The sequence below is a fragment of the Hipposideros armiger genome, unplaced genomic scaffold (assembly GCF_001890085.2).
Source record: "Hipposideros armiger isolate ML-2016 unplaced genomic scaffold, ASM189008v1 scaffold_55, whole genome shotgun sequence".
Taxonomy (NCBI): domain Eukaryota; kingdom Metazoa; phylum Chordata; class Mammalia; order Chiroptera; family Hipposideridae; genus Hipposideros; species Hipposideros armiger.
Genome location: NW_017731405.1, coordinates 541,453 through 568,719, shown reverse-complemented (window position 1 = coordinate 568,719; position 27,267 = coordinate 541,453). Strand labels below are relative to the sequence as shown.

Sequence of the window (27,267 nt, the reverse complement as noted above, 5' to 3'; positions counted from 1 at the left end):
GGTAAGGTGCTGAGTTCGGGCGTTAGCGATAAAGAAGGGATTTTCATGTCCAAGCAGCTCTCAGCGAAGGGGAAAACAACAAAGAAAGCTTAATACCGATCAGTGCAAAGAGTGAGGGAAAACTGAGTCAAGTAAAGCTTCTCTGGGGAGAAGTCACCAGGCTGAGACACGAAAGACCAGTAAAAAATGTTTATCAGAACAAGAACTGCTGTGCGTCAGCTTGGGCAGGGAGCCAGGGCAGCCCTTTGCAGGGTGCCCCCCGCCGACTGCCTAGTTCTAGGCTCAGGGTGCTCCTAGCCCTTTCCCCATTAACGCTCTCAACTACGGAACAACCACGGCCGGCCGAACCCAGGCCCGGGCCGTCGTGCGCCTGCGTATTGGCGCAAAGCGCTCGCGGGCGGGGCGAGGGTGAAGCCGGAAGTGTAACTTCTCCCTCCCTCGCTATTTCCATCCGAGGTCACGACGGTCTTCCGGGTGTTTCTGACAGGGCTTTCTACGCCGCTTTTTCGGCGACTTTTTGGTCTTCCGCCTCTTGCCACCACCCCCAGCCTCCTACACCTTTGCCGGCCCTGCTTTTTCTCCTTTCGTTCCACCCCGGCCGCTGAGTCCGGGGTTTGGATCGCAAATCGGAACCGGAGCTGGGCGTAGTCACTCCGCGGGCCACTACCTCCCGAGCGCGCGTGGCCGTCGCTGCTCCGGCCTCGGAGCTCCCGGGCGGGCAGTGCTGGTAGGCCCCGCTTAGCCCTTCCCCAAGGACACCTGTGAGTTAGGGGGTTTCGGAGAGGGACGCACCCTGTAGTCCCAGGTCGGGGGCGGGGCGCGGGGAACTTTTTTGAAACTGTACTGTTTTGTTTTACGTGGGAGGTTCCGGCGGTATCTCTTAGATATCCCAGGCTTTTGGGCGGCCCCCAAACTGTTTGAAGAATCTTAAGACTCTTTACTTTTTTCACTCGTGCCTCCGCCCCCCTCCCCCAGAAGAGGAAGATTGTCTTGGGACCCCTGCATGGTGTTTCAAAGGGTAGTGAAGAACTAAGGTAAATATCAGGAGTCATAACTTAAAATTGAAGACTTTGAATTAAATGGGCGTGACACTGCCTCAGTTCTTGACTTTTCAGGACAGTGCGCAGGGTAGGTCGGTCTCCTTCCTTGTATATCCTCCTTTTCCTGTTCAGCCTTCGTAGGTGGGCTCTTCGTCTCTCTTTTCGAGGCCAGACTATGAGCGGTTCATGTGACTCGCAACTTCTGGATTACCAAGTAGCCGGCCTTGTTTTAGCCCTCCCAGCTTTTTGTTTAAAACAGCAGTTGTTTATTTAGATTGCTATACCAATAGGATGAACAGAAAAGAAACAGAAACTGTCAAGCCCAAGCTAAATTGGCAACTCTAACAGATGCGCGGTGTGTGGTTTTGTGAGGAAAGAGATCCTAACCTGAACACTAACTCCGTGTGTTTGTATTACAGGTAACCGACTATCTTTGTAAATGCTATATTGTATCGTTTATTGCCACAAGGCTGTAACATGTACTGATTAACAGCCACAAGGCCCTTAAATCATGTACTTAAATTATGTACAGGCACTGATCAATAACCAATAATAGTAGCATTAGTTTGTTAGTGGGATAGCCCCCATTACGTCTAACCAGGAAATGTTTTGTAACAGGCTCCATGTGAAACAGGCCATGTATCAGTCATTTGAGAAATGTGCATTTCAAACCATGCGACTAGGTTATTTTTTTCAACACTTGGGTGGAATCTAAGTCTTAATAAAAAGGCAAGTCCTTTTCAAAACCTGTAGGTGATGAGCAGGATTTAGGAATTGAACTTTTTTGCATTGTGGAGATAAGTGAGCTTAGGGGATCCACAACATTTGGACAAAGTGGACAGATAACTTGATTTAACCACTACAGTTTTGATTTTTATAATAGGTAGATTGTGCTTTCCCGGGAATCCTGAAGGAATTATGTAACCTTGAGTGTTCTCTAATGTCTTTGAGGAGAGGTCAAGTTTAGGACAGAAATCCTAGGTTGTAAGTTATAGGGCCAAATACTATATCACTAGGAATTACTTTGTAAAGTAATCTGTCACAGCTTGTGTCATGTACAGGTTTACGAGTAAACCTGTATCGTTTCCCATTGGGTCACCCTTAGTCAAGAAACAACCCTTAAGATTTCTCCTTGAGGCTAGCACCAATATAGTGGTTTTAAAACAGTTCAAAATTTACCTAGGTTATTCTATTTTATAGTCAAGTACAGATTGAGAAACTGATAACTTTCAAGCTAAGAAAAATAGGATACCACCAATATCTGGATTTTATTTATTATAAAATTTCTTGTACCTCCTACCAAAATTAATGTGAAATAGTTTTTTATGTAAATCATTCTTTACTTAGTGAAGAAGCCTTTCATTCAGAATATGAAGAAAAAGATTTAAATTTTGTGGAGGTCCTCTTAATTCTGGTGTGGTAATTGTTTTGCTGAAACTGTATATTCTGTTTAAAAAAAGATCCTTTATATCGTTTATGATAGATTATTATTTTGATGACATTTTATATTCATCAAAATCAGAGTTGAAATGTATCAGAAAAAATATAAGAAAGAGGAATTGAAATTCATGGGCTTTTGGTTTACTTCCTTATCTCTAGATGGTCATGCAGGATACCTATGTTGGGGAGCACTGAATGCCATTGGTAAAATTCTTTAGGAATGATTCTCTTTACTTTGAGTGCTGGACTCGTAAGAGCCAGACTTGAAGGCCAAGATTCATACTGAGGAGAACCTGACCAGATATTTTGTTTTGGAGGGTCTCCAAAAGCGTCAATGCTTATCTGGGAATTTGGGATAGGTCAAACTTGATAACCTGCCCTAACGTAAACTTTTGGCTATGGAATCATTCACAGCTTTTAAGCCTTGGATAATTTGGTCGTTAGCTTTGTGGAATACGTCTGTAGAATACTTATTTTTAGTTTGGATCTGACCATGTAATGGACAGGAATAAGGTGAGGTCTGGGCTATTATGTTATTTTGAATCTTCAAATCTGAGTGCATGTGTATAGGACTTTATTTGATTAGGAAGAAAAACAGCCATATTATTTATAGGTATGAACGAAGTATGTAGAATTTTAACTATGAACTAATTTAAATAAATCTGAAAACAGAAGATTTTAATTCTTGTTTTTCTGAATACAAATTATGTTCCTTGTTTGATCAGATCTATATATCTGTATCCAACAAAACAAAATATCAAGCGAAATTCATTACTATAATGAAGTGTATTTAATGTCATTTTTCTCAGGAATCATATGAAATAGGAATTACGTTTTTTGGGGTTTTGGGTCAGAGAAGCAGAGTAAAGAAGGTCAAGAAAGAGTGTGAACCCAGGAAAAGGGTAGAACGAGGCATTAGTTGCCAGTCTTGAATCTGGCAGTCTATGATTATTGAGTATATTTTTAATAAAGGATTCTCTGGAATCCTGCTTGGTTCAACATTATTTTCCATTAGAACTGACTCTGGGTGGTGAACACACAATGTGGTATATAGAATTCTGTATTACAGAATTCTACACTTGAAAGCTGTGTAACTTGACTAACCATCGTCACCCCAATAAACTTTAATTTTTTAAAAAAAGATTATTTTCCATTTCCTCTGAGCAGCAAAAGTCAGGAGTACAGTTTAGCAGATATGATAAAATTGCTTTTAAGAAAAATCTCCAATAACAAGAGATAAAGGCCTGCTGAAGAAAGTTGACAAACTCTTGTTCTCTGGAGACAACACCTTGTGTTTGGTCCAAATTAGAGAGTCAGGCACTGGGATGAGATCTGATGGTGGCTTGAGACTCTTGTCTAAAACCTGTTGTGAAACCTGGACTGGTGAATCTCACTACCTGTGGCCAGTCTAGGGAATTTTAATCTTACAGAACTGAAAAAAAAAGAAGAAAGTTTGTATGAGTGATTTCTTTCTTTCCAGATCTTTTTCTTTTTCTCTGCTGTTGTCTCCTGCTCCAGTTTTTGCAGCCATCTGGTCTTAATACCCAGGGGCAGCTAACTTTTTCAATATTTAGCTGCTTAAGTGTTACTTTCCTGTTCTTAAAAAAAAAAAAAATAAAAAATTATAGGTCATTCTTTGGATTAACATATACTGAAAATGAGGATTTAGCACCTTTATGTATGCACTCTCATCATAAATTGTGATGTATTTGAACATGTATAACATGGTATAATATATGAATATATATAACCTTTAAGTACATATGTAGTAAATGAAATATAATATATATATTGTGTTGTCAGAAAACATTTTTTCTGTTTTTCATTGCAAAAATGCGTCATGACTTTTCTGACAACTCAATGTTACAATTTCTATTTAAATCAGTATTTTCAATGTTTCTGTTATTTTAGGAACCAAGTAGGTAACTGATTATATTTCCTTTTTTATATGACTGTTTTAGTGGTTTTTTTCTGTGGTTTAGTAATTTATTTTTAAAAATTATTTATTTTTTCAGTTACAGTTGACATTCAATATTATATTAGTTTCAGGTGTACAGCATAGTGATTAGACATTTATATAATTTATGCAGTGATACCCCCATTACCCTAGTACCCACCTGGTGCTATACATAGTTATTGCATCATTTTTTACTATATTCTCTATGCTGTACTTTATTTACATTCCCGTGTAATTTCTTTCATATTAAACTTGCTTTTCTGTTCCTATAATTATTTCTGCTCTGTCAATAGAACTGCTCTCTGTGGTCAAATACATCAGGTAATCTACCAGTTAACTTGTTTTTCTCCTTGGATATCTTCTTGAAGTCCACTATCTTCCTGGTCTAATTTAAGCTGTTAGCTTCCCTTCACCATCATCCTGGGGAATTTTACTTTGTCTCTGCCCTGTGTCAGATCTTCCTTTTCCTAGATCCCAGGTTTTCTTTTTCCTTTTTGATACCTTACATATCTAAAAATGTCCTTTATTTTTCCTTACATTGGTAGTATAGCTGGGTATAGAATTATACCTTGAGAGCATTTCCTTCAGAGACTTGAAGGTATTGATTTCATTGTCTTGTGGTTTCCACTGTTGCTTTTGAAAAATTCAAAGCCATTTTGATTACCAGCCTTTGTTTATAACATTTTCCTCCTCTAATATTTTATAAGCTTCTTTTTCCTGATATTCTGAAATTTCACTATCATATGCCTTAATTTGCATTTTTTTTTTAAACTGTGCTTTGTACTCATTGGGTCCTTTAAATCTAAGGATTGGTGTTCTTCAGTCCTGGAAATTTTCTTGTTTTATTAATTTTTTAATTTCTTTCTCTGTATTTTCTCTGTTTTTCCTGGAGAGTCTATTATGTTGGACCTTGGCCCACATAATTTGGTTCTCTTATATTTTCTCCCCCTGTTGTCCTGCTTTCCTCTGTCCTCACCGGTTTTCCTATTTTGTCCCTTCTAAAAGATTTCCTCAATGTTTTGTTTCAACTTTCTGCTGGATATTTCTGTTTTCAATTTTGTAATTTCCAAGAGCCCTTTTTGCTTTTTAAACAGCACATTCTTGTTTTATGTATGCAATGTTTTTTTAATTTGTTACAGACTTTTTTGTTTTTTGAGTTTTCATTTGTTCTTGGCATTATTTCTGTTTATTCCCACATTTTTTTTTTCCTTCTAATGATCCATGATGTCTATTTTAAGTGAGAGCTATTAGAAGCCTAGCTGGAAGCTCTGTGTGCATGGGTGGGTGATTCAGTAGTAGGCTTCATTGTACTTGCTAGCAGGTTTAACTTCTCCATGGTGTAATACTGCTACTATGTTACGTAAGTTATCTGGTTACTACGTTACATGGTTTTTTTTCTTAATTATTTCATAGATGTGTTTTCTAATTGCTTGCTTTGGGAAGGCGGATTTGGGATTCCATTTTCAGTTTGTAGACTTTACTTAGTACTTGTTTGCAGTTTGTTACCTTACTCTACTCTTTATAAATTTATAGCCTTTCGGGATCAGTCGCTGCAAGAGAATATCTAGCCTCGTGCCTAGATCAGTGAATGGTTTTGATTGCTTTGTATTTGTTTTCCCCAGTGTTGTGGAACAAGCGCTCTTTTATTAGAAGTCCTTTTATATAAGTTATTTAAACTGAGGGGAATCTCACAATCTTATAAATAGCTATTAGGCAGTACAAAGTCCTTTCCTTGTTGATCAGATCTATAAGATCTGAATAATAAGAATCAGGTTGTCATATGGTGGCTTATATAAACAAATTATATTGGAAATAAATGTAGGAACCTGTAGGGTTTCATTAAATGTCTCTATTGGGTAGTTTCTTTTTTATTATCAGAGTATGTGGCGATAACTTGATTTCTAAAAGATTTATTGATATTAGGGTAAGTATATTAGGGTAAATTCATTAGAAAATTAGAAACATACATATTGTACTATCATTTGAATAATACTATGGTTAATCTAGATTTAAAATTCATTATTAGTAAGTTTTTTGTTACCTATAGTGTGTCTTAAGAGATTTATTTAAAACTTTAAAAATTACTTTGCAAATGAAATTTATAACTTGGTAACTGTTATTTTAAATAGCAGATACTAGTTACCAAAGGGTTCAATATCTTGAAGCTATAATAATTTGTCTTTTAAAACTATTCTAGGTGGAAGAATACATGTTCACTTTTAGTGAACAAGAGCATGTTCCCAAACTCAATTTTGGGTCGCCCGCCTTTTACTCCAAACCATCAACAACATAATTTCTTCGCTTTGTCACCAACTTTTTATTCACACCAGCAGCTTATAGATGCGCAGTTCAACTTTCAAAATGCAGAGTAAGTATGGTGATATTTTGGGCCATGTCGTTTGTAAATTTCTCTTTCGACTTGATGCAAACCTTTTTTATATGAAACATTTGAAGTTAGAGAAAATTTCATTATGACTTGTTTTCTTTTGATCAGTAGAATTTCATTTTTCTGAAATTGACTTTTTTGTTTTCAAGGAATCAAATGTTTATTCTGCTATTCTTTGTGTTTGGTAGCTTGTCTAGAGCTGTATCATTACAGCAGTTGACATATGGAAATGTCAGTCCAATACCGACCTCAACTTCTCCATTATTTCGAGGAAGGAAGTAAGTACTTCTTAATGATTTTAAAAGAAAACTTTGTATTTCTAGAACTTTTTAATATAAGATATAATGTATCTTATATTAAAATTGTATGGACTCTATGCCCTAAATATTCTTTTTTGGGGGACCTGTGTGATCAGTCCTGTCACAGAATTTTAAAACTTCTATGTAGTATTTAAAGAATTTTAGGGACACTTTGTTGATTTGTTCTTGCTGTTATAAGTTTTAGATGTAATGAAACTATATTTCTTCAGAAAACTACTTTTAATTGAGATTTTTAACTAAATCAGATGCATTTCTGTATTTGTTTGCTTGGGTTGCCATAACAAAGTACAATAGACTGGGTGGCTTAAATAACAGAAATTTATTTTCTCAACATTCTGGAGACTAGGAGTGCAAGATCAAGGAATTGACATGTTTGATTTATTCTGAGGCTTCCCTCCTTGGCTTGCAAATGACTGCCTTGTCCCTGTGTCCTCACGTGGTCATCCCTCTGGCTTTTCTGTGTTCTAGTCTCTTCTTCTAAGGACACTAGTCATGTTGAATTTGGGCCCACCCTAAATGACCTGCTGTTCTATAGAGAAGTTAGGAGCCAATTAATTTGAACAAATTTGATTAAAAGAAAATGATGTATCACAAAGTAGTTATAATAGAACTTTAGAGGTGATTATTAAAATAAGATTTGGCAATATTTGAAAGATATTGCTAGTTAAAGCCCATATAAACATTTCATAGCTTTTGTGTCTGATTAAAAATAACACTAGCTAAGAATTATTAATCACTCACTATGTAGTAGTCATGTTCTAAGAACTTTACAAATAATGATTCAAGTTTCACAACACTTAGTGAGATAGGTTCTATTATCCCTCTTCTGTTGAGGAAGCTGAAGCACATAGAGGTTAAGCAGTTAGTTATTCAGGTAGATGTGGAGGGTTATGATCCCAGGCGGTCTGGCTGTAGATCCCATGCTTAGAAACACTGAGTTCTTCACAGTTGTCATGGTGGAAAGCTGTATAATGATGCTAAAAATATTAACTTGATTCAGATTTTTACTTTTTGCAAATTGCCTTGATAAATTTGTGAATCGCGAATGAAAATAATTTTCATTAGTTCATAGTCATACATATTTTAAAACTAAAATTGACATTTTCAGAAGATACTCAGCATATAAAGCTCTAAATTACTTTTATGTTTAAAACAATATTAAATACACTCTTATGTTTTTAGCACTATCTACTTTTACCTGTTAGTAGGAGTTCCAGTTATTTGTGGGTCTGTCAAGGAGAGAGAAATTGACATAATCCCAAAGAAGTATTGTGAGATGAAACACTGGGGTAATTCAAATGCAGGAGACTAACCCTAATGTATACATGTAGCATTTTTTTTTAATATGCATTACTACTCATTTTTTCTAAAGTATTTTTCTAAGGTATCTCTTGTGCTGTAAATGAATATTTTAAGATTCATACAGAGCTAATATATCCTTGCTGAAAGAGTCAGTATTGTCATCTGTTATTTATATATTTTTAATTATTTTCTATTTATTATCAGAATATTATATCTTTAATCACTAAGGTTTATTGCTTGTTTTCAGGAGATTAAGCGATGAAAAAAACCTTCCTCTTGATGGTAAAAGGCAACGTTTCCATTCACCCCACCAAGAGCCAGCTATAGTTAACCACATAGTGCCTTTATCAGGTGAAAGAAGATACTCAATGCCGCCATTGTTTCATACACACTATGTACCAGATATAGTCAGATGTGTTCCACCTTTTCGAGAAATACCAATTTTAGAACCTAGAGAAATCACACTGCCTGAGGCCAAAGATAAGGTAATAATAATGTAGATTTTAGTTTTACCTTTTGGGATGTTAATATAAATAATGTATTGTAAGTATAAAAAATATCTAATGTCTTAGATTGAGTAGAACATGCCTTTAGCACTGTCTAAATTTGAGTTTTTGATTTTTGTAGCTGTTCTTTTACTGGAAGTGCAACTTTTATATCAGGAAATCAGTTATTTTCTGATTCACAAAAGTCTGGAATTAGAGCCCAAAATATTTAATTTCTTAGTTTGGAGCACTATGTTGTTACTTATTCTTATTATAGAAAAACAAGCTTTTATATGGATATTGTGATAAAGTGTTAAAAAGCATTTTTTATGGAATATCTGTGTTTATGTGAGGTTTTTGAATGTCAAAAATAGAGAATCTAGCAGTCACTGAGGAAGTGATATTATCAAGAAAGATTTTTCAGAAACATTATTTATAAAAAACATTTCAAATGAAATGAAGCTATTTAAATAGTAGCTCTTGGAAAATGACATATCAGCATTGGGGAACAATGAGTTATTTAACACCAATACTAAAAGCATACCTCTTCCTTCTCCCCAATATTTAGTGAAACCAAAAAAAAAAAAAAAATCTAAGGTTATTTAGAAGAGTTTATAATGTAAATATCTGCATTCTCTGGGATTATCTATGGTTATATTTGCTGTTTTTGCATTTTCAAAGCTGCTTCACTCTTGAAAAATATCACATTTGTAGGCTGAGGAGAAAGAGCCTAAAGAGAGTATAGTGACTTTTTTTTTTTTTAAGATTTTTATTGGGGAATTGGGGGAAGGGGAACAGACAAGTTGCTGTTGTTTTGTTCTTCAGTCTAGTTGTGGAGGACATCGCTTCACTGCGCCACGTTGGCACCATCATTGTGCTCCTCCCAGGCGAGGCAGATCAGTCGCCGGCCTCTGGACGGCCGCTCACTGCGGCTGCTGGCTACACACGGCAGCCCATGGCAACCCACTGCCACAGGGGCTGTAGCCTACGCTGTCGCCGGCGACTCAGGGCAGCCCAGCTCCAGGTTGAGCTGTTGTTCTGCATCTCAGCTGTAGAGGGCAGTGTCACTGGCCCCCACATGTGGGATCCGAACCGGCGCCCTCTGGCATCCCAAGCCAGCTCTTAACCATTGCGCCACTCGGTCGGCCCAAGTATAGTGACTTTTGATTCATCTTGGGTTCCTAGTGACTGCATAGGTCTGGAACATAGTAAGTGCACAGAAAATGTTGGGGCAATAAAGGAACACTTGCTTCATTCTTTAGTTTTGCTGCTTTTTATTCCTCTATCATTCTTTTTTTCTTTGAGATAAAATTGTATCATAAAATTCACTCTTTTAAGAATCATTGATTTTTTTTTTTAAGTATATTCACAAGGTTGTGAACCCATCACCACTATCTAATTCTAGTACATTTTCATCACCCCACAAAGAAACCTTGTACCCAAAAGCAGTTCCTTCACCATTCCTCCCCCTCCCCCTTAGCCCCTGGCAACCACTGACTAATTTTTTCTCTGCAGATTTGCCTATTCTGGACATTTCATATAAATGGAACCATACAATATGTGTTCTTGCTTCTTTCACTTAGATTGTCTTCAAGGTTCATCCATATCATAGCATGTATCAGTTCTTTATTCCTTTTTTTTTTTTTAATTGGGGAACAGTGTGTTTTTCCAGGACCCATCAGCTCCAAGTCAAGTAGTTGTTTCAATCTAGTTGTGGAGGGCACAGCTCAGTGGCCCATTCTGGGATCAAACCGGCAATCTTGGTGCTATGAGCACTGGGCTCTAACCAACTGAGCTAACGCACCGCCCCCTTTAATTCCTTTTTATAGCTGAATATTCCATTGAATAGACAGACCATGTTTTGTTTATATATTCCTCAGCTGATGTCCTTTTGGGCTTTTTCCACATTTAGCTATTCCACATTTTAGCAGTAATGTTGGTATGAAAATCTGTGTACAGGTTTTTGTGTGGGGTGTTTCATCTCTTTTGTGTATATACCTAGGAATGAAATTGCTGGGTTATGTGTATAACTTTGTGAGGAATTATAGATGTATTTTCTAAAGTGGCTGTACCATTTTTACATTCCTACAAGCAGTATATGAGCATTCCAATGTCTCCACTTTCTTAACTCTGTTATTGTCTGTCTTTTTGAGTATAGCCACCCTAGTGGGTGTAAAATGGTATCTCATTGGGATTTTGATTTGCATTTCCCTGATAAATAATGATGTTGAACATGTTTTCATTTGCATGTTGACCTTTGTGTATCTTCTTTGGAGAACCACCTATTCAGATCCTTTGTCCATGTTTTAATTGGGTGGTTGTTATTTTTATTGTTGAGTTGTAAGAGTTCTTTATGCACTCTGAATACAAGACCCATATCAGATATATGATTTGCAGATATAGTCTCCTATTCTGTGGTTTGTCTTTTTACTTTCTTGATGATCTTCTTTGAAGCACAAGAGCTTTTCATTTTGATGAAGGCCAATTTATCTGTTTTTCTTTGGTTGCTTTTCTTTGAGCTTTTGGGGTTTATTTAAGAAACCATTGCCTAATCCAAGGTCACAAAGATTAATGCATGTGTGTTATTCAAAGAATTTATAGTTTGAGCTCTTAGATTTAAGTCTAATCCATTGAGTTAATTTTTATATATGATGTGAAATAAGTATCCAACTTCATTCTTTTGCGGTTTGTCTAGTTGTCCCAGCATTATGTATTTAAAAGACTGTGATTCTTTTCTTACTGTGAAGTAGGCAAAACTAGTAGGAAGGAGGAAAAAGCAAAGTAAAATGGGGAAAGACTAACTTGGGAATTTTGGTACCATTTCTTCTCCCACCATGTCCCTTTCTCCTTTTTTTGCTTTCTCATTTTAAAGAAACTCTAATAATACTATAATGTGAAAGCCTATGGTATAAATCAAATCAGACCAAGTTTTTGAATGAATATATAAACTTTTTACTGTATGCGGAATTTTAATATGTTTAATATGTTTATAGATAGGCCCATCTTCCCCCCCACCCCCCATCCCGGCAACTTTGTTGCTCACTGAGCCATCTTAAAAAAAAAAAAAATCTGGCCACCCATTGGCAGCTCACGGCTGTTCAGCTCAAGGTGCTGTGTTCAATCTTAGTTGCGGGGGGTCAACCCACCATCCCATGCAGGAGTCGAACCGGCAACCTTGTTAAGAGCATGTGCTCTCATCAGCTCAGCGGCAGCTCCGATCAGGCGCAGGTCACTGGCCCATGTGGGAATTGAACTGGCGACCTTGTTGCTCAGAGTTCGCACTCCAACCAACTGAGCCACTCGGTAGATAGGCCCATCTTTTATAGAATTTATTATACATAAGTATTGAAGCTCTATACATTTTTGCATGCATTTATATGTTTGTAGTACTTACCTATTAGGACCAATTAAGTAACTACTAGTTCTATATATGGACAAGGTATATGTTGAGTCTCAGTAAATTTAATAACATATTCACAGTCAATTAATATTATCAAGTAAAGTATGCTTCCTTATTGGTAACCTTTTCTTTGCTCAGTAGCATAGAAAAAGATTCTCCTAAATCTTATGTTTTTGGATAATCATTTATCTCAAAGGGATAAAGATACAGTTTGTTGTTAAACCAGTTTCTTTAAGTGCTACTCTACCTGCCTATTTGTGGTAGAAGGGAGGCGAGCAATTACTCCTATGTTCATTCTTTAAGTGAGCGCTTTTTAAGAAAACTAACATTTACTGATGTCTCTTCTTTTCTAGGCATTCTGCATATGCTATGTCATTTAGTCTTTTCAGCAACCCCATGACATGGATATTATCCTTATTTTACTGAGGCTCAGAAAGCTAAATAACTTGCTCAAGGTCACAGCTAGTAAGTGACACAAACAAGATTTGACACTTGTCTCTACTAATACAAAAAGAAGGAACTTAAGATGCTTAAAATGAAGGATAGGGAGATAACATTCTTAGAACTGACTCTGATACCAGATAATCTGTGACAGTAATAGCTAGTGTTTTATTGACTTTCTTTGCCAGCGATGTGTTCAGCAGTTTGTGTGGTTTACTGCTGTTTAAACCTCTGCTACAGTTTAAAGTGAATGGGAGGTTCATTGTGTAATGAAAGTGGAGCAGTGGTTTGGGGTCTTGAATTCACAGTAGAATGCCATTGAATGTTTTTGAGTAGAGGAATAGCACAACCAGATTTGCATTTTTGGGAAGACAATTCTTGCAGTATAGTGAAGTTTGGTGTGGAATAAGGAAGGACTGGAAGAGGGATGATTACTTTGAAAGCTATTAAATTCATTCAGATGAGAGATATTGAAGCTTTCAGTTATGGCACATAGTAGTAGAAAAGATGTGAGACCATGTGTAAGGACAATTGAAAGAATGTGTGGAATGACTGATTATAGGGGAGAGAGGGAGGGAGAGAGACATCAGTGACTCCAGTTGATCTGATTCTGGAGTACTAACAGATACGGAACCTAGATTTTGGGTGGATGAGCTAATTGAAGAACTAGTCAAGAGCTATTTGGAACTCTGAGAAAGTCTATAACATTTGTGTTCTAGAGAAACCTCATGTTATACAAATTGTACACTAAGAATATAGGGCTATGGGAAAATGGGCTGGCGTAGAACATTATTGACAATAATAATTAATACCTTGGGAAATAAATTGGACAGACCAGGTAGGCAGCTTAGCATGGCTGGATACTGCTTCAGGGTATATTAAAAATATACAAAACAGAGTTGAGATGCTGGTTTGTGTGTGCTGGGCACTGAGTCAAGGCAGTTAAAAGTGGAGCTCTGAGTCAGACTGCTCAGGTAGGCACAGAAGGGAATACACCAGCTGTGTGACTCTATGCTTCATTGGGTGGGAACCCTGGTTATAGGGGCTTCCTTTTAGTTTTCTTAGACCTATAAGGATACCTGCCTGTGCAGCAGCCAACCTGAGGTATTTTTTTCTCCCTTATGAAGGTTATAATTCCACAAATTCAGCTCCATGTACAAGTCAGCCCAACTAACACGTTAAATTGATACTGTACTCCTGCTTACCAATTGTGTATAAGCTAATTGGTATTGCAGGAAAATGTATTATAGCTGAACTGGCAGTATGTATTTCAGAAGCAAGGCCAGGACCAGAGATATGAATCCTGAAGTCATCTGCAATACAAGTGACAATTGAAGTAGATTCTGTATTTATTTAGTATTAAACAAATATTTCTGAGTGCTAGGTATACACTACAATGTTGTGCTAAATAAACATGGTCTCTACCATATACATACACTATAGTGAGAGGGAAGCCATTAAAAAATAATCATAACATTACAGGTTTTTAAAAATGTATGTATAAGTGCTATGAAGGAAAATCACAGTGTTGAGAATATATTTGAGGTCTCAGGGCGGTCTAGAGGAGGTAGTTTCAGCTGAGATCTGAAGGATAGTAGGAGTTAACTAGTGAAAGAGTGGTGATGGTGGAGAGAATATTTAGAAAGAACAGCATGCTCGAAGGTCCTTACAGAGAAGGGAGCAGCAGCATGGGGAATGCGAAGAACTGAAAGTAATGTGTCATGACTTTTCCGACAACCCAATAGGTGAAAAGTAATGGTGCCTTAAATTAGAAAGTGCTGGTAGTTAAGATGAAGAGAAATTGATGGATTTAAGCTATGTTTGGAGGGTGGAATTGATAGATTTGATGCTGGGTTAGATTAAGCCTCTGCACTGTTGACATTTTGGACCAACATTTTTTGGTGTGGAGGGGCTGTCCTGAGCATCCTAGGATGTCTAGCCACATTCCTGGCTTCAGCTCCCTAGATGCAACTAATCCCCAGTTATGACAGTCAAAAAATGTCTAGAGACATTGCCAAATGTCCCCTGAGGGACAGAATTGCTCCTGGTTGAGAACCACCGGGTTATTTAGAGAAGAAGACATTGAGGATTACTCCCCCGAGTTTCTAACTTCTACAGCTGGATGCGTGGTGGTATCATTAACTGAGACAGAATCCAATGGAAGAAAAGCAAGATTTCTCTGTGTGTGTGTGTGTGTGTGTGTGTGTGTGTGTGTGTGTGTGTGTGTAATAGGAATTGTAGGATGTGTAGGGGCCTTATGAGTTCTAGACATGTTGCCTTTAATGTGCATTTAAAACATCAAATTAGATATTTAGAGATGATTGTTTAGTATATATAGATCTGGAATTTAGGGGCAAGGTATTGACCAGAAGTGTACATTTGGTAATCATTGGCATATAGGGTGATAATTGAAGCCAAGTGTACGAGTATAGATACGATTTTCCAGGGAGAGAAGAGAGCTTGGCTCCAAGACTAATTGAAATAGGTTGAGGAAAGAATGGGAAAACGAATGGATACAGAGTATATACAACTGTTTGGAGAAGATTGGCTGCGAAGGAGAGGATCTAAAGGTGGAAAATTGGAACAAAGGTGCTTTTTGGGGTTTTGTTTGTTTGTTTTTGTTTTTTAAGGTGGGAGAACCTTAATCACATGTAAATGTTCAGGGGAAAGTTTCAATAGAGAGAGGAGATTGACGACTATGGAAAGAAAACAATCATAAATAAGATTCCTTAGAAGGTTGAAAGGGCATGCATCCTATTTGTAGGAGTGATTTGCTTTTGGTAAGAGAAAAGCTTTTTAGAACTGGAGGATTGGAGGAGAGGGTAGGTATAGATACTGGGAGATTTATAGATATGGTAATGAGAAGTCAATGGAATTTTCATAATTGAGTGTCTTTCCTGTTTTCTCTCTGAATTACTCTGCAAGCTCATTTGTTGAGAGTGGAGAGGATGAAGCGGGATGTCTTAAGGTTGGAGAACAGTGGAGAGGGTCTGAAGTAGCATTGACTGAGCGTAAGAAATCAAGCTGACCAGAGAAACAGTGAAAAAGGTTTGAAACAGTATTTGCTGGTAGTGTAGAAAGCTCACTCAAGACTGGTAATAATGAATTTATTATGAGTAATAATAAATAAGCCAGCTGATTTAGTCAGATCCAGGGAAAGATGTTGGTGGAAATTTTGATTACTCTGAAAATTCATACTGTGTTTTGAAACCTAAAAAATTAAATTTTTCAAAATGGGTAGGTACCCCCTGAATTTAAATTTTTTTCTCCTAGAGACCTTTTCTCTGTTTTTCAAGTTGCTACATTAACAAACAGAACTCAAATAAAAAATCTTAGATTTCTGAATTTTGACTTTAATTTCACTCTAGCTTTTAGGTGAATATATATGGTTGCTTAGACAAAAAAGAGGCTATAGAGGGATCAGAGTTAACCGGGTTCCTGAATTCATCTATTATAACTGTTAATCCTGGTTAGTTTGGAGATACTATGTGAATTAACCCTCCGTAGGGCGCAACTGATCTCACTGATTCATTGCACACCAATTTTATATTAACCTCTTTTACCGGAAACCTTTTTCAAACCTCTTATAAATGTGGATTTTTTTTTAAAAAAAAGCTTTTTATTATGGAAAACATCAACTATGTAAAGATACAGTGTAATATCAAAGACCCTCACATCACCAAACTTTAACAATTACCAGCATACCACCCTTATTTTATCTATTCCTCCCTTCCTCATTAGTTTGCAGCAAATTCAAAGGTGTCATATCATTTCATTCATAACAGTTTCAGTATTCTGTATTGTTATCTTTATGTCTCCTTTTGCCAGTGCCATGCTATCTTGATTACTGTAGCTATAAATTCTCTGACTTTTTTCTTCTATATTTTGGCTATTCTTGGTCTTTTAATTTTCCAAATAAAAATTTAAATTGTTCTCTCAATTTCTAGAAATAAGTCTGCTGGGCTTTTGACTTAAAAGAACTTTTTAAAAAATTTTGATTGCTTTGACTCTATAGACCAATTTCAGGAGAGTTGACATCTTAACAATAGTCATCTGATCCATAAACATGGTATATATCTTCATTTATTTAGGTCTTTAATTTCTCTTATCAATATTTAGTAAATTTCTCTGTACAGGTCCTCCATGTCTTTTTGTAAATATATTTCTAAATATTTCACTTTTTTTTACTGCCATTGGTAATTTTTTAAATGTAAATTGCCATTTTTTTTGCTAATAGTATATATGCTTTCTAGTTAATTATCTTTTTAGAAAATTAGAACATAAGAGAAAAAGCCTTGAGTTGATATATTATGTTAAAATTTTCACTTGTTTTATTCAATTAGCAAAAAACAAGCCTTGGATAAACCTCATTGGCTACAATACTGCCACTGTGCAAAGCTCACTTGTTTTATTGACATGTCTTTCTGTTATGCTTTATTATCTGTAGGAATGTTACTCTCTCTATTCTCATTTTTTCTTATAAAAACTTTGTATAGGAATGACTAGAACCCTCTTGAGGCATTATTTCTTCATATAATTTTTTTCTGCTCTTCTCCCATTCTCACTGTCTTTCTGAGATTCCAGTTCTTTTCTATTATTTGTGTTCAAGTGAGATGGCTTTTTCCATACTACTTTTAGATGAGGGTGTTGGGCAGGCTAACTTTCCTAGGTTTGTGGCTCTAGGAATCCTCTTCTGTTGTTATGCAGTAATTCAGAAATATATTTTCTGAGACCTTGTCTCTTCTTTCCTTCTTTTTTCTAGACCAGTGTTTTTCACCCTTTGCAGTATTGGCACTTTGGGTCTGATAATCTTTGCTGTGAGGAATTGTCCTGTGCATTGTAGGATGTTTAGGGGTATCTTGGCTTCTGCCTGCTAGATGCCAATGACCACCCCATGGTGCTCCACTCCTCCCCAATTATGATAACCAACAATGTTTGCCACCTGAGAGTCAGAATCATTCTTGATCCAGACCTGTTTTCTGTGCCCCTAATGGCTCTGGACTGCTTAGTTTAGATTTCTCCACAGTTTCTGATTTGTGTATTGCTTTGTCCTAGAAGGACACCTCAGCTAGTAGTTTTGACATTTCTGATCTTTCTGTGATTTTGCGTTTATCTGTGGGTTGTAGCCTGTAAAACTCCCAGTTTTTGATTGATGTTCCACACCAAACTGGACCCCTCAATTTGAGGAAGGGGGTGGGAAGTGGTACCTACAGGCAATTTGATTCCTCGATGTTCAGACTTCAGGGCTGTCCAAAATCCTTCCTTCTTTTTCCTCTTAATGTTTCTGGTACCATGAGAGTCTTGCTGCTATTGGTGTTCCGTCCTAACTGCTCATATTTTGGGTTTCATGAATGATACATAGTCAATTAATTGTGTTGTATTTGTTGGCCATGTTTTATTTTGTTTTGGTTTTATCTGTTTGCTTTATTCTCCTAGTTGCTTTGTCTTTTTTTGGGGTGCGGGGGTGTTATTTATTGGTATTTAAAAATTATGCCTCTTTCATTACCAAGTTGGCCAGACTGCCTCTATCTTCTTAAAATGAATATTCTAAACATGATAAAAGAAAGTGTTTTGAATAATGGGTGAGATTTGTGCTTTGTCATGGACTCGGGAAGAATTAGAGGAGAGGTTGAAAACACACCAGAGAGACCGAAAACTGATGGAGGTATCTGTGTCCAGCAGGTGACCAGAAGGCGTGGATACAAAAGTAGAAGGATTAGCTTTGAACAGGGGAAGAGAACACTTTGTCTGAAAGAAGAGGTAGAGATGAGATTTCATTCAGATATGTTAGTTTACATGTTTGCAGATAGGGAGCTGAGGAATGTCACATTTGGTAGCCTCAATTTCCTTAGCAAACTATAATATGAAGCTATCTGCTAAAGAAAGCGAGATAAGTGTAGGGGGCTTGAGGAAAGTAGTAAAGATTTTGGAAAGTAGTAAAGATATTTAGAGCAATGTCTAACCAGAAACATGGAAGTCATTGCTGAGTGATGCCAAGAGCCAACCTTATGCTAGTCCTTAAATTGTAAGTTTGAAAGACACCAATTTTGTGATTTTTAATTTTTTTCAGTTGCGTATTTTAACAACTCCTCTGTAAGAACAGAAAAGGTGGTTGTTTTGTATTGACCTAAGATTAGGATTTTACAGGGCAGGTGTTAGAGTATAACAAAGGGATCATGTTGTTAAGGCATGATAAAAGAGAGTGGCTCAAGGGATGCACTGTGGACTATCGAGTGGATAGTGAAGGAAATCATGCTATTCAGATGCTGATGGTTGGGGAGAAAAGGGAGGATTCAAAGGAATCCAGGTCTGTGTGGTTCTAGAGCAGGTATGAGGGGAGTAAGAAAGAATTGGATAGGACGTTGAAGCCAAGATAGTATATTGGAATTTAACATTTCAGAGCTAGAGAAGTTCTAGTTTATTGTAAAGATCATGTTATGGCTATGGGAGTGTAACACTAATGAAATATTTGGAGTAAAAGATGTTTGGAAATGGTGGGAGTATATTGTGATGCGTAGCTCATTATAGATAAGGAAATCACCCATGATGATAGAAAGAGTTGGGTTGGAGAGGAAAGTGTGAACCAGACAAGAAGTCAGTTCAGGGCATTATTGTAAGAATGAGGAAGAGGGTGGGTGCATGAGCATAGAGAACCAGAGACTTCTCTTGTAAAGTCTGTTATATTTGGTATTTGTGGTATGAATACCAGGGGTTGAGCAAACTTCTTTAGAAACAGCAAATATTTTAGACTTTGCCACTTACATATTGTTTCTGTCACATATATTTATTTGCTTGTTTTTATAGCCCTTTAAAAATACAAAATCATTCTTAGCTCATGTGCCATCCCCAAACAGGCAGAAACCCAAGATTGTCATTTTCTGACCCATGATTATACTCATTATGAATTATCTGTGACTATACTTTTCTGTGACTTGTCAGTGATACTTTACTTTGTAAAAGTAACTATTTCAGTTACTAAGTAACTGTTACTTGAGTGACAGCAGTTTTGATTGGAAAATGTTAAGGAGATACTATGTTTTTATTTTTTAAGTACTGCTAGTAGTATTGTTTTACACTTCTCACTGTGGTAATTTCTATTACATTCTGAACAAAATTTTACTTTTTTTGCGGTGGATTCAAGTTGAGTCAGCAGATACTGGAATTATTTGAAGCATGTCAGCAGCAAGTAAGTGATTTAAAGAAGAAGGAACTCTGTCGAACACAGCTGCAGAGAGAAATTCAGCTATTATTTCCACGTATGTTTCCCTATTTCCCATGCCTGAAATTAAATGCATATGTGTATGCATTCCTGTTTTCAATTTTTAAATAATATCTTATGATTCTTGTCTCTTTCCCTAGAAAGCAGACTGTTTTTGGTTGGATCCTCTTTAAATGGATTTGGTACCCGGAGCAGTGATGGTGACTTATGCCTAGTTGTTAAAGAGGAACCAGTAAGTAATGAAATATTTATTGTAAGTGTTTTTCTAGTGTTCAGTCATTTAAGAAATTTCATATAAAAGTCATTGAGGAATAGAGCTTGTTGTAATTACTCCTTTGGATTCTTTGTTTACAGTAATTCAAGAAAGCTGGGAAACACTTCTTTTTCTTTTAAGGCATGTGTACAATAAGCATAATAGAAAATTTAACATTAATTTCTGAGTTGTTAAAGTGAGATGGCTTCACTGTGTTTCTAAGAGCTCTGCCTCTCTTTTGAACCATCATTGGGTTGGATATGTTACCAGGTTGCAGCAAGGAAGACCATGTGTTGGTATTATCTTCTTGATATATTTCCTTTCCATTTGAATTTTCAGTGATTCTATTTTTAATCTTTTTTTCCCTTTGAAAGTTCTATGGGGTTTGGAGTTCTTATTTAAGAATACAAGAAGAGAGATTTCACTGAAATTTAAAATAAGACTATTGTGATATATTTCTTCTGGTATTTTGACTTTTTTTTCTGTTTATTTAGCAACCAAATTTTGTTAGTTAGTATTATGTTTATTTGAATTTCCTGTTAACTGATACTCTTGTGTATTCTTAGTATTACAATAATTGGTGTTCATTAAGCTGACCTGAAGCAGCTTCTTTTATATGCTGAGGTCTCTTCTGAATTACCAAAGATTAAATTCATTTCAGTATAATTTTAATATGCCTTATTATAGTCCACATTTTTAAAAGTACAGCAAAAATCTATTGAAAAGTAATATATATTTTTACTATTCCTATTTTTCCACTAACAAAATTGGCTTCTAGTTTCTGCAAATCAGAAGGAGATTTATTCCAGGGAAGAAACTCAGATATTTTTCTAGGCTTTGAAATCATATAAAGGAAAAGTAAAAAAAAAACACCAAAAACCCTCAGAAATAATAAACAGAATGGAGAATACTAGAGTTTTAATTAAAACTTTCTCTCATGCAATTAGACCATACTTAGGCACATCCTGCTAATCTTCCAGCCTTGTTCACGTGTATAAATCATGTTGTCATAACTTATACTGAAACACCGTGGATTTGAACCTTATTCTTAAGTAGCTCACACTGTAGATGGGGAAATAAAACATGTCATAGAAAGTTAAAAGTTCTGTTTATTTTTCTTGGAGAACATTGTTTTTTGTACATTTATACTAAGGGAAAAAAATGACATATATGGCTGTTTCAATATTTCTTTTAAAATTGTGCTTTAAGTTTAAAATCAGGAGTTGATTTAGCAATGTCAGTGTGAAAGACAGCATAAAGGTTGACTTTTCCTATAATGTAATTTAGTGTATATTGAAAAAATAACTCCAAAGGGAAGTATACTTTGAATGTTTTCTCTTTGTTGAGATACATTAAAGAAATAAAAGACTAAGTTTAGAAAGATAATGAAAAAACACTTTATTTTTAACTTTTCAGTGTTTTTTTCAGGTAAATCAGAAGACTGAAGCACGGCATATACTCACCTTAGTCCATAAACACTTCTGTACTAGACTTTGTAAGTCTGATATGCCTCAAGTTCATATGTCATTTGACATAACTATTTATTTAAAATGTCTCTCTCACTTTATTTTCTGGTAAGAATTGTTTATTTTCTGGTCAGGATAGGTGTAATGTGGATCCTTTTTTTTCTTCCCAAATGAATTCCTTTAAGTTTTGATTACAAATAACCATTTATTCAACAATTCTTTATTGAGTTTACTTGCAAAATACCACACAGAATCCAGTGGAGAATTAAAAAATATATAAGCTTGAGTTCCTTTTCTCAAAAGGTTATCTGGATTGTTAGGAAAGCAAAGACATGAATAAATAGCAGTAATGCAAAGTATCTGTGAAAAGCCAAAAGATTGATACAGATAAAGTCTTATTCAGGCGAAGAAGAGAAAATTGCATCTGTTTTGCATTGACATGCAATTTATGACATCAAATTTTAAAAATATGATCACTGAACATGAAACACAAATGAATTACTCCAACAGAAAGCAAAATTGTTGACTTAGGCGATTTTATTATAAGATTTTATTCTCTGAATAAGCTAACTAAACAGATTTTAATCCACATGTTAAGCCATCTCAAATAATTTATTTAAACTTCCACAGAATACTGTGGAGAGTTGAAGTCACACTAACTGTGTGATATTGGAAAGACACTTTTGCATTTATGTGACAGATATTTCTTATGTGTCAGACTGAGCTGGAAAATCCAAAGTGAAGTAAAAAGTTATTACCCTTAAACAATTTATTTCTAATTGTAGGCGAGAACTAAATCAAATGATTTATTTTGGTGAACTTAAGTTTTCACATCTGTAAAATAAAGGAGTAATTCATACCTGAAGTGGATTTTTAATTAGCTATTATTAGATTTATAAAATATTAAACATGGAAGGGACCTTAGAGATCATTTAATTCAAATGAAAGGGCTTTGTTTGTTTTTGTTTTTAATAGTTAAGGAGACTGGCGATCCATAGGTTCAGGAACTTGCTGGAGTATAGTTTGTTGGTGTCAGAACTTGTACTTGGAACTTGAAACTTTCAGCTCCTAACCTTATTTTTCACTAAACCTCACTGAATTCTTGCACATAAGTTCTTTTTGAAGCTTGGTATATTTTATGATTTGGGTGATAAAGCACTATAACAGAAAACGTTTATGTAGTTTTTAAATCTGGTTTTATGTTTTTCTTTAGTTAAAACAATAGGAAATTGCTCACTTAAAAGTTTCCCGAGTTTCGTTTTTATACATTTCTGTATTTTCCTAATTTTCTACAATGAACATGTATTCGTTTCAACTCAGAAATTTGTTTTTAAAGTTTGATGGAATAAGAAATATGTATATATGTGTTTTTCCTCTTAGAGTCCAAACTTACTTGAATGTATCACTGACCCATGTAGCATGTTGCAGGCATTTTCAAATTTAAGACTTTTTGTAAATATGATTTCTATGGCTGCCATAATATCTTGCCATGTGTTGTACCAGAGTTTAGCTATCCCCCTGCTGCTAGCCAGATATTTTTCATGTTTATAATGCTCTGATGAACTTCTTTGTAAATGTTAGATATTAGACCACTTTTATGAAAATTACTAATATAAAGCCCTCTAAATGGTATTGGAAGTTCCAGTCTTAGAAGAATTTGATAGTGTTCTTTCTTTGCTTTCTTTCCGAAAGATTATGTTTTCTTAAATTATGTTAGCTTAGTAAAATACTATATTTTTAAAAAACATGTGCATTGGTACACTATGAATTTGAGAAACATTTACAGATATTCACATTATATTTTATTCTTCAGCTGGCTACATTGAGAGACCTCAGCTGATTCGAGCAAAAGTGCCAATTGTGAAGTTCAGGGATAAAGTCAGGTAAATAATTTTTGAATTCCCTTTTTTCAGTTGTTTTAGATAATTTTTAGATGCTCTTTTGTTGTAGATAATTAAGAAATGTATGCTGTAACATAATAGCTAATTTTCATAAATTTTTAAAAAATCACTTGATTTGATCTTTGAAATACGTGTAATTTTTTCAGTGGTCTGAGCAATTCTTTATGCTTAACTGTACTTAGTTATTCTTGTTGACTTTTTGAGTATTTGAGACTGTCCAATTTAAATAAATGCACATGTGTTTGTATTTCAGATTTTTTTTTAAAAGATTTTTATTGGGGAATTGAGGGATGGGAACAGCGCGGGGGAATTGGGGGAAGGGGAACAGACAAGTTGCTGTCCTTTTGTTCTCAGTCTAGTTGTGGAAGACGTTGCTTCACTGGCCCAAGTTGGCACCATCATTGCGCTCTTCCCGGGCGAGGCAGATCAGTTGCTGGCTTTGAACGTCCGCTTATGGCGGCTGATGGCCGCTCACGCTGGCTGCTGGCTACACACGGTAGCCCATGGCAACCCACTGCAGCAGGGGCTATTGCCCACGCTGTCACCGGCGACTCATGGCAGCCCAGCTCCAGGTTGAACTGTTGTTCAGCATCTTAGCTGTAGAGGGCAGTGTCACTGGCCCTCATATGTGGGACCTGAACCGGTGCCCTCTGGCACCCCAAAGCAGCTCTTAACCAATGCGCCACTCGGCCGGCCCTGTATTTCAGATTTTAAATGGCCTCTTGCCTTTCGGAAATATAATAAATGCATTCTTAACATCTTAATTGATGAAATTTCATGTATCAAACAGGTTGTTATAAATGTGTTTATTCTATCAGCCTGGGTTCTGAATTTCTTAGGCATTTGAATTAGAATCTAAATCTGAATGTAAAATATAAGTATTTAGGTGTTGAGAATTTCCTTGGTTAAAAAAATATTTGCTGTTTTCTAAAAAAATAGGATTGTGATAAATCAGGTTTATCTAGCCCAGTTTTATAAAAGTAATACTGAAATGTAAGTGTAAGTACATGCACAGCTGATCATCATGGATTCCATGTTTGCAAATTTGCCTACTTGATGAAATTTATTTTGTAACTCCTCCAAATTAATACTTGTGGCGCTTTGATGGTCATTCATAGATATCAGCTCTTATAGTGTAAACAATTGTCATTTTTACAGTCTAGTTAGTACCATGTTTTTTATATTTTTGTGATTTTTGTGGGTCATTTTGCTGTTTAAGATGGTCCATAAGCATAGTGCTGAGGTACCGTCTACTGTTTATGTTTATGTTCACATAAACATAAGCTGAGATGTGCCTTATGAGGAAAATACATGTGTTAGATATGCTTTGTTCAGGTGTGAGTTATAGTGCTCTTGGCTATTAGTTCACTGTTAATGAATCAACACTATATTAAATGAGGTGTCTTTAAACAGAAATGCACATTAAAACAAAGTTACATATGGATTGGTTGATGAAAATGTTGTATGTTGTGACTAGAAGCTTGTATAAACCTAATTCTTTCTTTCCCTTAGAAGTAATGGTTTAATAGTCAAGTGTTTGCAGTGACTTATGGAACGTAACTACTGTAAATAATCAGAGTTGACTGAATATATATATTTTAAACAAAACTTTAGATATTCCTGGCTCAAATCTTCCCCTCCTTTCATCGAAACATCTATCCAATCTAAATATTTATTGAATTTTTATCAAGTAAATAAAGGTAGAGTTTCTGAAGCATAAAGATATAGGGCAATAAAATATAAATTAAGCATAAATAAAACTTTTAGCTAATTATAATTATTTTTGAAATATGTTTGTAGTTATACCAAGGGTGCCAAAAAAATGTATACACATGACTTGTGTTCATCCTTTATCGATACATATTGAATATTACAATTTTAATACAGTTTTTTCCTTTCTTAAAATGTGTGTATACATTTTTGGCACGCTCTGTATAAACAGTTCTATTCTTTTTCTACTTAAGATTATTATACAAGCTTTTTTGTTGTTGTTGTTTTTGTGTTTTTTTTAAAGATTTTTATTGGGGAATTGGGGGATGGGAACAGTGCTGGGGAATTGGGGGAAGGGGAACAGACAAGTTGCTGTCCTTTTGTTCTTCAGTCTAGTTGTGGAGGACATTGCTTCACTGGCCCAATTTAGCACCATCATTGCGCTCCTCCCAGGCGAGGCAGATCAGTCGCCGGCTTCTGGACGGCCGCTCACTGTGGCTGCTGGCCACTCACGCTGGCTCCTGGCTACACACGGTAGCCCTTGGCAACCCACTGCCACAGGGGCTGCAGCCTACGCCGTCACCGGCGACTCACGGCAGCCCAGCTCCAGGTTGAGCTGTTGTTCAGCATTCTTAGCTGTGGAGGGCAGCGTCACTGGCCCTCATAGGTGGGATCCGAACCGGGGCCCTCTGTCGTCCCAAGCCAGTTCTTAACCATCGCGCCACTCAGCTGGCCCGAGATCATACTTTTTTACTTAGCTATATATATCATGCACACTTGCTTATATCATTGAATATTTTCTGGCTTCATTTTTAATGGCTTTACAGCATTTCATTGAGTGAATATATCATCAGCTTACCTATTCCCCTGTTAGAATAAGCATTTATGCATAAAACTCTTTCTGTATGTAGGATTACTTTAGTATTTCCAGAAGTAGAATTTGAAGCAAATATTGTAGGTGTTTTTAAAGCTCTGAATTCATATTTTTGGAAAAGTTTTTAATTGAAGACTAGTTTTCATGTTCTTCCCTCCCCCTCCCCTCATTGAGTTACCTAGAGGAGGTGAAATTTGGTTTCAGTGTTAGAGTTGCACAAACACAATTGAAGAATGTAACTCCATTCTTAACTACGTTTTCCAAAGCCAAATATATGTGGTATCTGAAGTGTTAATACCACTATCCATTTTTATCATTGTGCATGGATAATTAAAAGATTACAGGATTTCTTTCCCAAAACAAAATCTGAAATGGTAAATTTCAAATATTATAATTAAAAGACGTAGAATGAAATTGTTAAGTTTTTATTTTAGGCAGTGTTTTCATAGAAAAATTCGTTGTTCAAAAAATGTGGGAGCTGAGAACATATGGGTCCATCACTTATACATTAAGTAATCTTTCCTTTTATTTTAAGTTCAGCCATTCTTTGTAGATCTCATCATTATTACCCCATTTTTAAAATTGTGAATTCTATGATACCTTTTACTTTCAGAGAAGTATCTTTTCTGTTATGTGTTTAACTGTTACAGTTTTTCCCAGACATCAGTGTCTAAATTTGCCATGATATTATAATTTACCAATCTTTTTAGAGGGAATGTAATGTATAGACAGAGCTTTTATTTTTTGTGCCTGTACTTTATTTGGCTTTTTATGCCTGTTGTTTTAAAGTAAATGATGCTACAATTCCAAATTAGTTGAAAATATATAACTTAGTGGGATAACTTACCCAGAAATATTTTTTTGTCATATAATTTTGTTTACTTGGGAAGGATTACAAAATTTTAAAATTTCTTATATTAAAGATAGTAAGAGTCTTATCTGTACAATACGGCTCTTTCAATAGTAATCCTAGTTTTTTAGTTTAATATACACTAAATAATATTAAAATGTTATACTGACTATTCATTCTTCTTTAGTGTTTCATTTTAAGGTCTTCGGCCTTTGGGCCCATG

The 27,267-nt window shown here is 35.8% G+C and overlaps 1 protein-coding gene across 10 annotated transcripts in view; it reads left to right on the top strand.

The window, feature by feature from the left end:
- The first annotated feature begins 451 nt into the window (after positions 1-451).
- Positions 452-27,267, top strand: part of TENT2 (terminal nucleotidyltransferase 2) — a 52,309-nt gene continuing 25,493 nt past the window's right edge. Inside the window, exons 1-9 of one of the 10 annotated variants that reach the window (XM_019641072.1) lie at positions 452-761; positions 976-1,034; positions 6,635-6,805; positions 7,012-7,101; positions 8,693-8,930; positions 19,913-20,027; positions 20,131-20,222; positions 21,672-21,738; positions 23,523-23,592. In XM_019641072.1, the coding sequence (XP_019496617.1) occupies positions 6,672-6,805; positions 7,012-7,101; positions 8,693-8,930; positions 19,913-20,027; positions 20,131-20,222; positions 21,672-21,738; positions 23,523-23,592 (806 nt within the window). In that variant the 5' untranslated portion in view covers positions 452-761; positions 976-1,034; positions 6,635-6,671. Of the gene's footprint in view, positions 762-975; positions 1,035-1,074; positions 1,460-6,634; positions 6,806-6,972; positions 7,102-8,692; positions 8,931-19,912; positions 20,028-20,130; positions 20,223-21,659; positions 21,739-23,522; positions 23,593-27,267 lie in introns of those variants that run through there. The other 9 variants (XM_019641071.1, XM_019641068.1, XM_019641067.1 and 6 more) reach the window with 9 other exon arrangements.